This window comes from Marmota marmota, unplaced genomic scaffold (assembly GCF_001458135.2).
Source record: "Marmota marmota marmota unplaced genomic scaffold, marMar, whole genome shotgun sequence".
Taxonomy (NCBI): Eukaryota; Metazoa; Chordata; class Mammalia; order Rodentia; family Sciuridae; genus Marmota; species Marmota marmota.
This window is the reverse complement of record NW_026000170.1, coordinates 753,441-766,493: the sequence shown is the minus strand read 5'-3', so window position 1 is coordinate 766,493 and position 13,053 is coordinate 753,441. Positions and strand designations below refer to the sequence as shown.

Genomic DNA, 13,053 nt, shown 5'->3' with positions numbered 1-13,053 from the left:
CCTCTAGTCCCCTTTGTGGAAGTCAGTATGACAGCAGAGAATATTGAACATTGTATATTATTCTTCTCCCTGTCTGGTTTCTTACTTTCTGAGGTGAAAGGAAAAGTAAATATCGAATTATTCTAATTTCTTCCTGATGTCCTTCCAGGTTCCATTTAGAAAGGATTCTCTCTCTTGTTTTATTTTTTTAAGAATTTGTGAAGGATTAGTGTTATTTCTTCTTTAAATATTTGGTAGACTTCACCAGTGAAGGCATCTGAGCCTGTCTTTTCTTGTAGGAAGAAGAAAAGCTATGCCAAGGTATGCTTAGCTATTTCCTTAACTAGCTGTGGTTTCACTTCATGAACACATGTATTCCTGTGCTAATGAAATATATCTCTTCCCCACAAGCAAAGCAAAATGAGTGGTCTTGTTCCTCCTGCTGTCAATGACTGCCTCTGAAACACCCTCACTCAGGAGTTGATCTGTGCTTCTTCAATTGCATTCTGAAATTAGTCTCAGGCCATCACACCGATGGCAAACCAAGGCAGTGCTGGTTTAGTAAAATTAAAGCTTCCACCTGCTATAATGAACCCCTACCTACTCTTCAAGCAAAGCCTACATCAGTGCCTCTGAAGCTGTTCCTTTCACTCCTGTCCCAGCCATATACCCAGATATAAGTAACCACAACTTCTTCCTTCCCTTTAAAGAATCCATTTGGCTGTGACTAACAGAAAAACAATCCAACTGTAAATTAAATAATAGTTTATTTTTCTCCTGCAAAAAGAAGTCTGAAGATAGACAATTTCAGGGCAAAAGCAGTTGATCAATGAGAACCTCAAGGACCAGAGCTCTTTCTGTTTTTGTGCCCCAGCATTCATAGCAGGTGTACATCATCCTTACAACTGGTCACAAGAGAGCTGATACACCTAATACCAAGTCCTGTCCAAGGGAGAAAAAAGGAGTAAGGTGCAGAGGCAAAGGCCTACCATAATATTACAAAGTTTTTCCAAAAGACTCACCCAGCAACTTCGACTTATGTCTCATTATTTAAATCCAGGTCACATGATCACCCCTAGACCAATGACTGAAGACTGAAAATTGGGTAAAGCAAAAGGAGTGGAGAATGGGAGTGGTGGCTAGCCAGTGGTGGCGAGCCAGGTATTGCCATAACTTCTTTATAGCCTTAGCAATTAGAAGTTAAGTGAAGAATGAAATGAGGGCTGGGGTTGTGGCTAGAACGGTAGAGCGCTCACCTCACACATGCGAGACCCTGGGTTCGAACCTCAGCACCACATAAAAATAAATAAGTGAAATAAAGGTATTATGTCCAACTATAACTAAAAAATAATAAATATTTAAAAAAGAATGAAATGACTTTAAGTTAAGCTAGGCTTGGAGTATGACATAATATTCAACTCTGTCCCTGTCCATCTGCTCTACAGATTTTCAGGCCCTCTATAAAGTCTAAGTGTCCTGGGCTGGCACTCTATATGACAAAGTTCCTAACTATAACATAAACACAGACATCTTTTTACTTTCCTTCTTGTAAGTAAAAAGTTTAACATATAACTCATGCTCCTTTCTTTAGAATTAGCACAAAACATATGCTAAATTATTCAGCAGTCATCTCCAGTCATTAAGCAATGTTTTTAAGTCAAGGACCCCAAAGGCTGGTCTTCTAGGCTATCCTCAGACAATGCTTTTTCCCAGCCTCAGACACCTGCTATGGCAATTAACCATGTCCATCATAGGTACCACTGCCTATCCTAGCAGGTCAACCCATGACTTGAGTAATATCTTCAAGCTTGGGCCCTGGTACTATTAATCTCTGTCCAGGAAGAGGGTAGAAATTCCAAGCCTTAAATAAGGACACCTTGAAGTTTGACTTCTCTATTTCTCACTTTCTCTGAATGCTTCTGGGAACTGAAGATAAGTCTTCATGGAATAAGGATGTATTTGTTGCAGTTCCTCAAATAGACTTCAACCAAACTCTCTGTAAATCAATCCAGAAGTTTTAAAACATTCTGTAAAATCATTTCAGCAACACAAGTCTTCCCAGTCCTCTGACAGTCCCAGCATCAGCAGTGACTTTTAAAAGACTGTAATCATTTCCACCTACCAGTTATCCAACAGAAACTTAGCTACTGTCTAAAAATCCATAGACTTAAATTCTAGTGTTCAAAAGTTTTCAGTATGCAACACTCAAAGATTTTTAGTAACCCCACAAAGTAGCAGGAATAAGTTTCTTCCTTTTATGTCTGTCTTAGCAGACATAAGAAAAAAAATGTCACAGTGGCATAGTTTTAGCCCCTAACCTCTTGCATCAGTGGCAAGATACCTTATGCTTACTCAAGTCTTGGAAGGATTTGTCCAGGACTTAGGGGTTACCTGGGGCACAAAATTGTCAATACTAAAAACAGGCAAGCCAGACAAGTTGAGCATCCTAAGACTTGGACAAACATTAGTTTATACGCCTTCTCCTTACTCTCTTATAAACTCCAAGAGGACAAGGAACATGTCTAATGAATTTCTATCAACATACACCTAGTGCTTGGAACATAATAGGCACTAAATAAATTTTTAACAAATAAGAAAATTTACAAAAAAATGCATGAACTAATGTAAAAATTGGATTTAAAAGTTAATAATAATCCAGGACTGAGGTTGTAGCTCTGTGGTAGAGTGCTTGCCTAGCATGTATGAGGCACTGGGTTCAATTCTCAGCACCACATACAAATAAGTAAAATAAAGGTCCATCAACAACTAAAAAAAAGGATAAATAATAATAATAATAATTCAAATCCTGAGCCCTATCAGAAGTTACTTCAGCTAACTGAAGAGGAGTGCTCTTAGAAACTTCCTAGTTATCCCTTTGGGCTTAAAGAGGCCATGACCCTGAGGCACACAAATAGCCCAACACACACATGTACCATGATTCCTATATCATTTATTTCCAACCTGATGGATTTGGTAAGAATCAGATTTCCCATCATATTTTGGATATGTCCCTCAGGAAGATAGCACACCTCCAGATATAAGATGCCAAGAATTTCTGAAAGCACCTATAAAGCTCTTAGCACAGTGCCTGGCACCTGTTAAGCATTTCATTAATGTTTGTGATTATCATTATGGTTGTGATTCATTTTCCCATGCCCAAACCACCTAATCACCACCACCACCATCACCACCCACAAAAAAAACAAACAAACAAACTTCTGTGAGGAGGTAGTATTATACCTCCAGAAAAATCAGTTGATTCCCACCCCACAGAGAGGTCACCAGCCACAGGAACGGTACACACTTCTTGCACCACTTGTTGGTGCCTACGAGACTCTTCAAACCTCTGTGCTGCGTAGGATGACAACACTACTTTTACAAGTCAAGAGAGCCTCCCCTGCTACCCCTTCCCACCCAGCCTCTGTGAATAACTCCAATACAGCAGGTGTTGCCACCTCCCTAAGTCACTTCCTACTTGTCTTCCTTAAGACACTGATATCCCTCTTTTCTCTTAAAAGCTTTTCCTTTTCCTTGTGCCTTTCTCATACAATATTTCTTCCAACTTTTCATACAAGTTAGAGTGGTTAGAAACTGGTGTTGTTTTCTTTCATCTTATGTAGCAGGGAGACTTATGTTTGTGCCAGATATAACTAATGATCACCCCACAAAAGGACACAATTTACAGATGACTGTAACCTTTCTGGCTCCATATTTCCTGGAGTTTTGTGGGTTTCCTTGGAAAAATACCACGGAAAATTGCCTCATTTAAAAAGGTGCAACTACAAAGTCTGCTTTTAAGTCTGTTTGTCTTTTCTCCTTACCCATGTACTAACCTCTGTCATCTTCATGGTATGTGGCAAAATGCCACCTATCTTTATTCACAGAGCTGCTGCAACCAGAATCCTGACCCTTGGCTTTGTCCTGTGACTAGCTGGGTTGATCTCCAAAGCTCTGTCTCCACCACCACAGCCTGGTTATACTAAAGATTTCCTCTCCCTGTCCCCTCCTTCTCTTACCCAACAGGCTGCTTTGAGTACTTTCTTAAACCCATTCTGGGCATTAGAGGGGCACACCCCAATCATCCCATTCTAACTGCAGTCAGTAGCAACACAACCAAACTTTATCACCCTCAAATTAAAACCTGAATTTCTATACCACCTTCGACACATTTCTGTCACTTAGCTTGCTGGTGTGGTGGTGATAGTTGTTGTTTTGACAGTACTAGAGATTGAATCCAGGGGTGCTCTACCACTGAGCTATATCCCCAGCCCTTTTAATTTTCTTAATTTGGGATAAGGTCTCACTAAGTTTCCCAGACTGGTCTCAAACTTTCGATCTTCCTGCCTTAGCTTCCCAAACAGATGGGATTACAGGCATGCACCATGGTGCCTGGTTTACACATCTCTGTTCCCAGACATTGTTAAGAATTATAATTTTTTTTGGTGGTGCTGCTGGGGATTGAATCCAGGGCCTTGTGCATGCTAGGAATGTACTCTACAGACTGAGCTATATCCCAGCCCAATAATTATAATTCTTGAGCCAGGTATGGGGATGTACACTTGTAATTCCAGCAACTCAGGAGGCTAAGGCAGGAGGATTGCAAGTTTGAGGCTAGCCTCGGCAATTTAGCAAGACTCTGTCTCAAAATAATATTAAAAAGGGCTAGGGGTATGGCCTCTGGGTTCAATCCCCAGTACCCACTCCTCACACACACACACACAAAAAAAAAAAAGGAAAAAAATTATTCTAATTCTCAGCTAGAGATATAGCTCAATGGTAGTGCACACGCTTAGCACACATGAGGTCCAGGATTCAATCCCCAGCACCAAAGCAAACAAACAAACAAATACAGGAAGAATTATAATTCTTAAAACCCAACACTCACCATTGAATAATCCACTTGGGGTACCACCAACTTCAAATTAAAGAGCATTTCTTAACTTGTGTTTCACTCTGGCATATCCTGGACTAGGGAGGAAGATAGTACCTTGTGGTATTGGTGATTCAGGCAGGAAGCCCCTCCCTCCCAGGCCAAAGTGAAATGTTCTGTCCTCCCCAGTACCCCCAGAGGAACAGGGAAGTCTCAGTTGAGACTGATCCTCAAAATATGCCAAAGACTGAAGGTTAATTAGCATTTATATATGTCCTTGTTTCAGAAAAGAGAATGGATGCTATTGGCCAAAGGGGAACCCCTGAGCCTACGACACAGCCAAAGAGTTCCTGCCAGCACCTTCTATGTGATAATGCCATCGAACTCGCCCACATTGCTGGTGAAGGCTGTGGCCACACGGGAACTCATGCTGCCCAGCCCCTTCCCCCTGCTGCCTGAGGACCCTCCTGAAGACAGCCTTAAGACTGTGGAGGCAAGTGGAACCCAGGTCTCATGGTATAGATAGAGGAGAGAGAAGATAATTGGGGGAGGGTAGAGAGGGGAGTGATCCCATGGGTGTGGCATGAAGGTCAAAGAAGACTGCAGGGATGGGAAATGGGGGTGAGAGCAGTGGGTAGTCAACGCTAAGATTAAGGCAGCAAAGTGAGAAATGAAGTAGAAGGGAAACTCCTACTTGGCTTGAGGGAAATGAGGTTTGAAAAGAGAACTGAGAGAGAAAAAGGTCACTGGTATAAGCTAAGGACTGGGAATTAGTGTCATCCTGGAGGAGCATAAACACAAACACAAACACACACACCCTGAAATCTAATTAAAATAAACACCAATGGGGAGCTGCAAAGGAGAAAAGGGAGAGTGTCAGAAGGGAAAGCTGAGAGCAAGCAAGGGAGAATGGAGGCAGGGGAGGAAGTCAGCACAGGCAGGTCCAGCACTAGGTGGAGCACTGAATTCTTGTTCTATCTGGTCTAGTTTTATCTTTGCTAGCAGCTATCCTGCCTACTCCTCTCCCCCTCTGAATTTCTAACACTTTCATCATGGAAAGGAGACTGTGGGGCTGGAAAAATGAAAGGAGTACATTAGGGAGGAAAGGGGAAAGACAAGACAGAGTGGATAGCAAAGGAAAAAAGAAGAAGGGAGGAGGGAGTGAAAAGAGATGCCCAAGAAACTGAAGCTTGTATATGTGTTTTAGTGTCTTTGGATGTTTATTTTGGTGTCCCTGAATGTGTATGTGCTGTCTGTAGGTGGCTGCATGTCTGTGCCTTAGTGTGTGGCTCCTCCTGTGCATGTCTGTGTGATGATGCATTCTTCCAGGTCTAATTCTCTGCAGTACATGTGTACAGGTGTTAGGTATTAGACCTGTTTCTAGGCATCTATTTCTATTTGTTGGGAAAAGAGCAAAAGCCAATCAATGTAGGAACCAGAATAGGAAGGGCCTCAAAATTAGACTCGAATGCAAAGGAGTGAACAGTCCTGAAAGCTATCTTCTCCTCCTCTCTTCTCTACATTTGGATTCTGTTTTTCCTTGGCTAGTTTCCCCAGCCTGGGGGTGGGATGGGGAGGCTCTGGAGAGGGAGATCCGGAACTACATCAACTATATCAGTGCTGGATTGCCAGCAGACTTGAAAGGACAGAGCCTGGCAGCCAAGAGGATGCAGAGAGAGGAGGGCACGAGTGGCTGTGGCTCACTCAGTGTCTCGATTTGGGGCCAGTGGTTCCTGGCACAGGATGTTGTGGCCGGAAAACCTGACTGCTCAGGAATGCTGTGCTCCTATGTCCCTCCTTCTCTGCTCAACTCACCTCAGGCCAGGAATTCTGTGTACTTGCCTTGCAGATTGGAGAACCCCCACCCCACAGTATAACCTGAGGACACTCCCTCCCTCAGCCCCCACACCAGATCCCTGTACCCCTTAGGATTGTCCTAGCCACTCCCAAGAACCTGGTGACCCACTTCCCAGGGCCAGTTCATTCAGAGTCCCCAACCACTTGGGGTTGCCCCTACTTTCATACCCTTGGCTGTCATTTACCTCATAGCACTCAGGCTTGGACAGCACAAGGACTACATACATCCTCCAACCTCTCACATACAAGGGTCTCTGCATCTTACATTATGTGACCTCAAGTTCCCAAGTGAAGCTCCTCCTTTCTTCCTCAGAGCATACTGGATGGCCTGGAGCTGGAGCCCACCTATAACCCACTACAGGTTTGGAGCCATCTGTACTCACACCTGAGCAGCACTTTTGCCAAGCCTCAGGGGCGGCTTTACCCAAACTGGGAGAACAGGACTCCAAGAAAGGTACAGCTCCCCTTCTTCCCTGCCTTCCTCACATCATTCCCTCCCCTTTATTCCTACAACCCAAGAGAACACTCTATCCCCATCCCCAGCTCCACCCTGACTCAAGGGAGCAGCCCTCCGCCCTGATCCCACCCCAGGTGAAGGAATTAACCAGGCCAAGAAAGGAGGGGAAAAAAGACAAGGAGCTGGGATATGGCAACCTGTTAATCCCAGCTACTTGGGAGACTGAGGCAGGAGGATCACAAGTTTGAGGCCAGCCTAGGCAATTTAAGAGACCCTGTTTCAAAATAAAATAAAAAGAGTTTGGAATATAGCTTAATGCAGAGCACTTAACTAGCATATGGGAGGCATTGGATTCAATCCCCAGTACCAGCGAAAGGGAGGGAGGGAAGGAGGGAAGGAAGGAAGGAAGGAAGGAGAAAGAAAGAAAGAAATCCCAACCCCACAGGATAAGGAGGCTTGTCTGCTTAGGCATTTACATATAAAGCTTGGGTGTTTTAATTATAGTGTTTATGGTAACTCATTAGTCATTTAACAAGACCATTGTTCCATTAAGCAAACTGGATATACTGGAACTACAACCATAGCTCTCTCCTTGAAAGAAAAAGTGGAAGGGAAGGTGGAAAAAGAGCTGCCTACGGGAAAGGAAAATAATATTTATAGAGTGTCAGTCATTTGTCAGGTTTTATGACAAGTGCTTTCACATATTTCTCTCATTTAATATTCCCAGCATCCCAGCAAGTTGTATTATACTCACTGTACAGATGAGAAAAGGGAAGCTAATCAATCGTGGTAACTTGGAGACAGGGCCCTGGTGACAAGGGTTGAAATAAGAAATTGAAGGAGAAATATTTTTTAAGACCCATGCTCTGTAATATTTGGGCTGCCCTTTGCCCTTATGAATTTTTTCCAAGTTTCTCAGTAACAGATCTTTTAGAAAAATTCCCATTTTGTCTTAGCTAAAATTACAGGAGAAGGATGTTTCCCAACTCCAGTCTAGAGTGGGAAGTAATTGACCAGATGTGTGGGAACAGAGCCCTCCATGAGTTAGATTGTGGGCAAGGAGATGACACTGTAGAGGCTGCAGGCCATGGAGACTCCACAGTCATATCCATGGGCCTTGAGTTTTTCACTCTAGAAAGGGAACATGTGAGGGACAGGAGGCTCAAGGGGGAATAGGAAAGGACCTCAGCATCTGTCTGATCTTCAGAGAAGCCTTTGCTTGCTCTCTTCACAGGCTGGGCAGTTGCAGACCAACAGAGTTCGTGCCACAGTGCTCCCCCTGCCAATGACTCCAGCCCTGAGCACAGCCCCTAAGTTGCCAGCAGCCAGCAAAGCTTCCTCAGAAGCCTTCTTCCGGCCTTCTGAGTGGAGGAAAAGTATCCCTCATGGCCCTGAGTTACTAGCACCAGAGTGTAGCCACCCTACTCAGCCACCACGTCCATGCCAAGACCCGCACAATGGCTATCTGTAGTCACACCTGCCCTCTATCCACCTGAGCCTCCGTGAGCTCAGGCGAAGAAAGAGCCTTTCCTTTCTCTGTCCTCTATGCTGCCACTGCCCCACTCAGGCTGAGAAGCAACACACCCAAGCCTATCCCTTCTCCAGCAGGGACCCTTGTTTTCTTTTCAATCATTTGATACTATTGTCACAGATGAAGATTAAATGCCTAGTAAACCTTCACCATTGTTAGGAGCATTCCCAGCCCAGAATTTCTCCTTGTAGCTCTATGTAAGCAGATGGGAATAAGGTTTTCAACACTCAAGAAAAACAAGGACTGAAACCCAAGCCTCATTCCAGAGCCAGTGCTCTTCCCAGTATACCCACCACATTGCCGTTCCTTTAGCTCCAAATAGATAAGTGCTTGGTGCTTGTTACCTACATGCAAAGTGTGTGTGTTGGGAGTTGGGGGCTGTCATATACCTGAGAACAGGGGAAAGGATGGTGTCAAAAAGGCTTGCTCCTTTCTTATTCCTCTCTCCCTAACTCTACTCACCTGTCAGCTCCCTCCACCCACAGAATAGTTTTACCATTTGTAAAATACTTTCTCTGTGCTTCAGACTACACTAAGTACTTCAGAAATGTACTTGCATTTCATACAAACCACCCCAGGAGGTATTTAGAACATTATTAGTTTCTGTACTTTACAGAAGGCAATAGGGAAGACTGATGTCATACAACTCACCCAGGGACACAGAGTTAGAGTCCAGCTGAGATTGGCCTTGACTTGACTACCCAGGTTCTGAACTGCCACACTGCAGGCTTCCCTCCCTGGGTCTCTCCTCCTCTTATGGCCCCCAACAAATTCCTGGTTCTCTTTTTGATCCCCTCCACACTCACCCAGCACACCCTGCCACTGTGCCCACTCTGTGTCTATTCACACACAGAGACCTCTTAAACCCAAGATGACTTTAATGAGAATCTTTAAAATTTTAAAAATATTTCTCTGGCAAAGAAAAGTGCAGGAGTAAGTACCCAGGCAACCTCCATACAGGCCCTTCAAACTGTATCCACTCTAACCAAGTACCCTTTCTGTAGATCTGAGCAAACAGCTGTCTGTTCTTTTGGGAGAGGGATAACTAAGAGTGCTGACCCTCCCCAGAGTCTATCCCTCAGCCCTGCCATCAGTTCCACTCCCCAGCACTTCTAGGGACTGATGATCCTCCCCTTGATTTCCCTAATCCCTTGATCCTCGGGTCTCATCTGGGCCCCTCCCACTCTCTGGTCCTATTTGTTTTAACAGGTTTCTTTCATCCCCAGTGTCACCTTACCATGGTCCTCATATCAGCAACATTCTCAGGTAGAGCCCTCTGTCTTGACTCCAGTTCTGTCATTCCCTACTCTAGAGAACCCAGAGTCCCAGCCCCCTGAGGCCCCACTCTTCTGAACCTGACTGTACAGGGCAGTATCTGTCCTGTGGCCCTTGCTGCCACTGCCAGTTGTAGCACCAGGTTCAGGCAAGGCCAGACCCTGGGGTTTGGGAGCTGGGAGGGGCTTTATGCTCCGAGGGGGTGGCACAGCATAGTCATCAGTAGCAGGGTTGTAGGGGAGCTCATAGCCCTCCTCCTTCACTCGAGCCTGACACCACCATGCATCCTTGGGCTCCTGAGGCAGATCATAAAGGCCCCGGAGAGGGGCTGGGGCCAAGCCCTCAGGTTCATCATAGATGGGGTCCTCTTTGGTGTCCGTCAGCTTGGCCTTCTGTAACTGCTCCTGCACATGCTCATACAAGTCCCAGTAAAGAGGTTTCTTGGGCTGTACCCTCTCCCCCGCCTGAGCAGAGGTGCTGTCCAGGGGGTCTGAGTAGAGAGAGTCCTGGGAAGGGCCTGGAGGAATGCGCAGGGAGTCTAAGGGCTCAGCATACAGGGCTGGGGTATTGCCTAGTACCTCCTGGGGAACAGGAGGAGATGCCAATTTCCCTTCTGCCACCTCCCCTTCTTGGGAGTCAGCTCTGAGGACACCTTGCCCCTCTCTTGCCTTCCCCTGGGCCTTCTGCTGATGGATGGCAGTCTCAACTGCTTGAAAGATGTCATTTCCCTGTGCGGTCTGGAAGGTGAAGGTTCCAGGGCCAGAGGGGCAGCGGCGACCCGCCTCAAAAGAGAACATGACCTGAGGAGGGTGTGAAGGGAAACACATTACTAGGAGTGTCAGAAGAGGTAGATCACAGGGCCTGAACTACTTAGGGCATTTACAAACAAGTCTGAGGATGGAGGGTGGGGTTGGGGTATAGGCAAAAGGAGGATTCAAAGGGCGGAGTTTTCCATCTTTCTATCCTGCCCCTCCTGGCCTACAGCTGTCCTACTCAGGAAGCCCACCCTCACAGACCTCCCTGACAGCCCTTGCACCTTGTCACCACCATAACGACGCAACAGGGTATAGGGCCAGGAAAGGAGTGGCTCTAGGATCTGATTCTGTGTTCCCACGGTCAGGAGTGTCAGTCTCTCAGCCTCTACTCTCAGCACATAGGAGCCATGCAGGCCACAGCGCTCAGCAGCCTCAGTCCTCTGGACGGTTATCCAGAACTGGGATCCTGGAAGGAATACACAGTTAGATGGGCACCTGGGGGATGGTGCACTGTGGGCAGGGGTGGAGACCCAGAGGACTCCGGAGTAGTGTCCAAGCGCTCATTTGGAAGCCGAATCTCAGAGGCTTCCTACTTCTCTAAGAGTCCCTGGCCCCTGTAATCACCAACTCACCAAGAGCACGCCTCCTTCCCACTCCACCCCTGCCTTCTCAGGTATCTACCTTCCCAGGTGGGGCTGTACAACGAGTTCTCCAGCATCTCCAGGGCAGAAAGCTTAGGTGGGTTCTCTGCCAGCACCGGAGCCCAGCTGCCTTTCTGTAGTAGAGAGAGCATGAATGACGCTATAATTTCCTCAACGCAGTTCTGGGGTACGGGATAGTAGACTGCCTCTGTTAACCACCCCACCTTAAACCGCCCCTTAAGCCCAGGGCTACTTGCCACAGCCCCTCGCCTAGAACCCCGGTCCCCTCACCTGAAAGGCGTTTCGACACAACGTCTGCACCCAAGCGACACTGGACTGCGCGTCCGCTGCCAACAGGTGCGAGCGCTGCGCAGTGTCCAGGCGAAACGCAACGGCGCCCGGCTCAGGGGGGCTATCCACTGCCACAGGAGCCACGCTCACACATTCGGCCAGACGGATCACCTTGCAGTCCAGGCGGCGCGAGCCCCCGCGGCCACCTCCAGAGTTCGACCCCTTATGGTCAAAGAACTCGAGCCGCGCTACACCATGGGGACTGGCCGGGTAAAGCACAGCCCAGGTCTTCCTCCACTTCTGCGGAGAGGGAAAGAAAGAGAGGTGGGGGAGGGAGCAGAAGTGCGCGAGCAGCAACACCCGGACGGCAGAGGAAGGACCCGCGCAGGCCAATTTGAGGTCTGGCACTCCCAGTCAGGAGACAAAGTTTCCCAAGAAGGACCTCCAGCATCAAGAGTGTATATCCAGATTCTGCACACGCTTCTGTGCGCAAAAGCAATTTTGCGAGAGTGTGCAAAGCCATTTCGCGAGAACGTCACCGGGCTCTCCAACTGCCAGCGCCCGGCGCTCCAACATGCTACCCGCCCCCTCCCTCTGGCTGGACCCTTTCACTCCTTCTACCCCGATGGGGTTCGGCATTCCTGCCCCCGACTACCTTGGTCCCGAAGCGCTGACTCTGCAAAAAGAGCGGTCCTTCCATCACAGCCCCGTCCATGGCCCCCGGCAGTTCCTTCCGCGCTTCCTGACCCTGAGGGCGGGAGGCAGGAGGAGGGGCTGTGGGCGGGGCCGGCCCTCCCTCGGCCCCCACAGCTAAAACAGGGGAAGGGCGGGAGGAGAGGAGCAAGAAGGAAGAAGTCAAGGTACCCACCGAAGACAGGCGGCGCACTACCTCTAGGCCCCTACCCACAACTCTGGGGTGCGCACAAGTGGCTCCACCCAGAGAAACTTTGTGATTTCAGCCAGAGGGCCCTGGCGCCTGGTCTTGGGGACAGCATGTGACGTCATGTGCTCAACGTGACATCAGAGTAAAGGATGTGCCATCACCCCCAGGAGCCCTGGGGACACCAGAAAGGCCAAGTGGGCCTTTGAAGCTTTGAGTTCCCTTGGCCAAACCCACCCGTGGCCCTGCCCGAGTTGTACTGTTTACACTCGGGCTAGCCAGGGACATGGAGGAAGGGCTGGGGGCTGGAAGGCTTCCCACCGCCACGGGGGCCGCCGCCCGGTGGCCGCTTGCAATCCAGCTCTCTGATCGCAGCTGCCCAGCCTCCAACCTGCGGGAAAAGAAAGCTTCATTGAGCCGGGAGGATAAGGGGAAGGGGGGAGGTGGCGCGGCAGTGGCCAGCTCCACCAGGGAGGGGAGGACGTAGAGGAGGGAACTGGCTTGAGAGGAATGGAGG

General features: G+C 47.7%; 2 protein-coding genes across 6 annotated transcripts in view; one reads left to right on the top strand and one right to left on the bottom strand.

Annotated features, from left to right (window-relative positions):
• The window catches only part of LOC107154237 (meiosis 1 associated protein), an 88,526-nt gene extending 79,312 nt beyond the window's left edge, over positions 1-9,214 (top strand). For 2 of the 3 annotated variants that reach the window (XM_015499849.2, XM_048787411.1), the window contains 3 exons: positions 5,136-5,342; positions 7,020-7,160; positions 8,398-9,214. In XM_015499849.2, coding sequence (XP_015355335.1) covers positions 5,136-5,342; positions 7,020-7,160; positions 8,398-8,634 — 585 coding nt within the window. In that variant the 3' untranslated portion in view covers positions 8,635-9,214. The remainder of the gene's footprint in view (positions 1-5,135; positions 5,343-7,019; positions 7,161-8,397) is intronic. The other variant, XM_048787412.1, reaches the window with a different exon arrangement.
• A 340-nt stretch (positions 9,215-9,554) lies between these two features.
• Positions 9,555-13,014, bottom strand: Dok1 (docking protein 1). Of its 3 annotated transcripts, none has more exons than XM_015499848.2 (6): positions 12,525-13,014; positions 12,312-12,404; positions 11,657-11,956; positions 11,406-11,499; positions 11,006-11,190; positions 9,555-10,769 (listed from the first exon to the last, which is right to left on the bottom strand). In XM_015499848.2, exons 2-6 carry the CDS (start codon positions 12,369-12,371, stop codon positions 9,957-9,959), a joined length of 1,452 nt encoding a protein of 483 aa, XP_015355334.1. In that variant the 5' UTR covers positions 12,372-12,404; positions 12,525-13,014; the 3' UTR covers positions 9,555-9,956. The 3 variants fall into 3 exon arrangements, with proteins under 3 accessions (XP_015355334.1, XP_048643370.1, XP_048643371.1); XM_048787413.1 differs by having other exon boundaries at positions 12,774-13,014; XM_048787414.1 differs by having other exon boundaries at positions 12,858-13,013.
• Positions 13,015-13,053: the final 39 nt, after the last annotated feature.

What these genes read in the sequence shown, in the direction of transcription:
- Dok1 (XM_048787413.1), bottom strand. Translation starts at nt 12,824, where the DNA reads ATGTCCCTGGCTAGCCCGAGTGTAAACAGTACAACTCGGGCAGGGCCA. An exon ending in GTACAGCCCCACCTGGGAAG is followed by an intron (nt 11,191 to 11,405) that starts GTAGATACCTGA and finishes TATTCCTTCCAG; the next exon opens with GATCCCAGTTCTGGATAACC. An exon ending in GTCGTTATGGTGGTGACAAG is followed by an intron (nt 10,770 to 11,005) that starts GTGCAAGGGCTG and finishes CACCCTCCTCAG; the next exon opens with GTCATGTTCTCTTTTGAGGC.